Here is a 1,426-nt window from a genome sequence, read left to right as displayed (position 1 = left end):
CTCTCTCTCTCTCTCTCTCTCTCTCTCTCTCTCTCTGTCTGTCTGTGCAGCAACTCCAGCACATTAGATGTGCTAAAGAAAATTGGCCTGCTTTATAGCGCCACGGGATCTGGTCACCGAATATTGATCGGTTTTCATCTCGACAGATTCACTCAGTCCTGGATGTACTGCTGATTGTTGAGGGAGTTTGGTCTGAAAGATTGAATTGCACCTCTGAGACCGCAGGCAGCCTCGGCGTGCCGGGCAGCTCAAAGTTGGTCTAACAATATTGTGCTGTGGGTGGTGCGCTTAGCCCAGATACACTGTGGTACATGATTTATCTATTAGTGAATACATTAGTAAACAAGTGTTTACATCCCGCGGCCCGGTGTTAAATTTACACTGTAACTAAAATGTACTAACTGGTAAATAAATTTACAAAAGGAAAAAAAAAAAAAAAGAACAGAAAATTCAAATTTTGCATCTATTTCTTTCGGTTATATTTGAATTTGTATGTCCTACCTGTTAATGGATGAGACGCTGGGGACAGTGTCGTTGTCGCAGACGCCCTCTGCCAGCAGTCTGTCTCTGATCTCCCAAGCAAACATGGTTGGGTTTTGTCTCTTGTAGTCTGCGATTTTGTCCACCACCTTTGGCGTGGCCACTTTAGGTTTCGACCCACCAATCACCCCTGGTTTGATGCTGCCAGTCTCGTAGTATCTGCAATAATAACAATAGTATTCTCCAATGATAGCTTGCAATATCGAAGACATAGTTCTGCCTAAATTCGTTTTAAACCCAATGATATGTTACAAGCATGGAGAGTTAATGTTTCTGAGAACTACTTTTTTTTTTTTAACAAGAAAGTCTCCAAAAGTCCAACGTTTCAGCAGAACATCAAACATGAGAGATTTCTAAGACTAATAGTCGGTTTGCAATATTCATGATGTCTCAAAACAAATACATATTTGCTTTAAAAAAAAAAAAAATGCAAGAAAAACGCATTAACGCATGCATAAATGCACGGCAAGGATTTCATTTCGTAAAATCCCTTTCAACACACACCAATATACATATAAAAATGGAGGAGAAGCCCACCTGAACTCCAGTAAACTTCAGAATAGTTGGCTATTTCTCTATAATTTAGGACGAGTAAAAATAGAATTTGACCTATTTAAGAAATTTAAAAACGTAGCTGAGTTTTGTAGGTTGAGCTCTCTCCTCCACCTCCACCACTGTATATACATCGTGCATATAGTCATCCACCTCGTCGCACCCAGCAGAGTGTACCTGGCTGCAGGGCTTGTCCGGAGAGTGTTCACCCACCTGCCCAGGATCTTGCTGACGCAGCCGTGGCTGACTCTCAGCTGTCTGGAGATGTCGCAGGGCCGGACGCCCTGGTGGGCCAGCTCCACTATGCGCTGCCTCACCACGTCCGGGAGGGGTC

General features: G+C 43.2%; 1 protein-coding gene across 7 annotated transcripts in view; it reads right to left on the bottom strand.

The window, feature by feature from the left end:
* The window catches only part of pax2b (paired box 2b), a 30,647-nt gene that overhangs the window by 26,927 nt on the left and 2,294 nt on the right, over nt 1-1,426 (bottom strand). For 4 of the 7 annotated variants that reach the window (XM_032501442.1, XM_032501438.1, XM_032501441.1 and 1 more), the window contains exons 2-3: nt 1,306-1,426; nt 502-699 (exon numbers count right to left, since the gene is read on the bottom strand). The exon at nt 1,306-1,426 is cut by the window's right edge. In XM_032501442.1, the coding sequence (XP_032357333.1) occupies nt 502-699; nt 1,306-1,426 (319 nt within the window). Of the gene's footprint in view, nt 1-501; nt 700-1,269 lie in introns of all 7 variants that reach the window. The other 3 variants (XM_032501439.1, XM_032501436.1, XM_032501437.1) reach the window with 1 other exon arrangement.

The sequence above is a fragment of the Etheostoma spectabile genome, chromosome 21 (genome assembly GCF_008692095.1).
Source record: "Etheostoma spectabile isolate EspeVRDwgs_2016 chromosome 21, UIUC_Espe_1.0, whole genome shotgun sequence".
Lineage (NCBI taxonomy): Eukaryota > Metazoa > Chordata > Actinopteri > Perciformes > Percidae > Etheostoma > Etheostoma spectabile.
The sequence above is the reverse complement of the archived record's forward strand: the minus strand, read 5'-3'. Positions and strand labels throughout refer to the sequence as shown.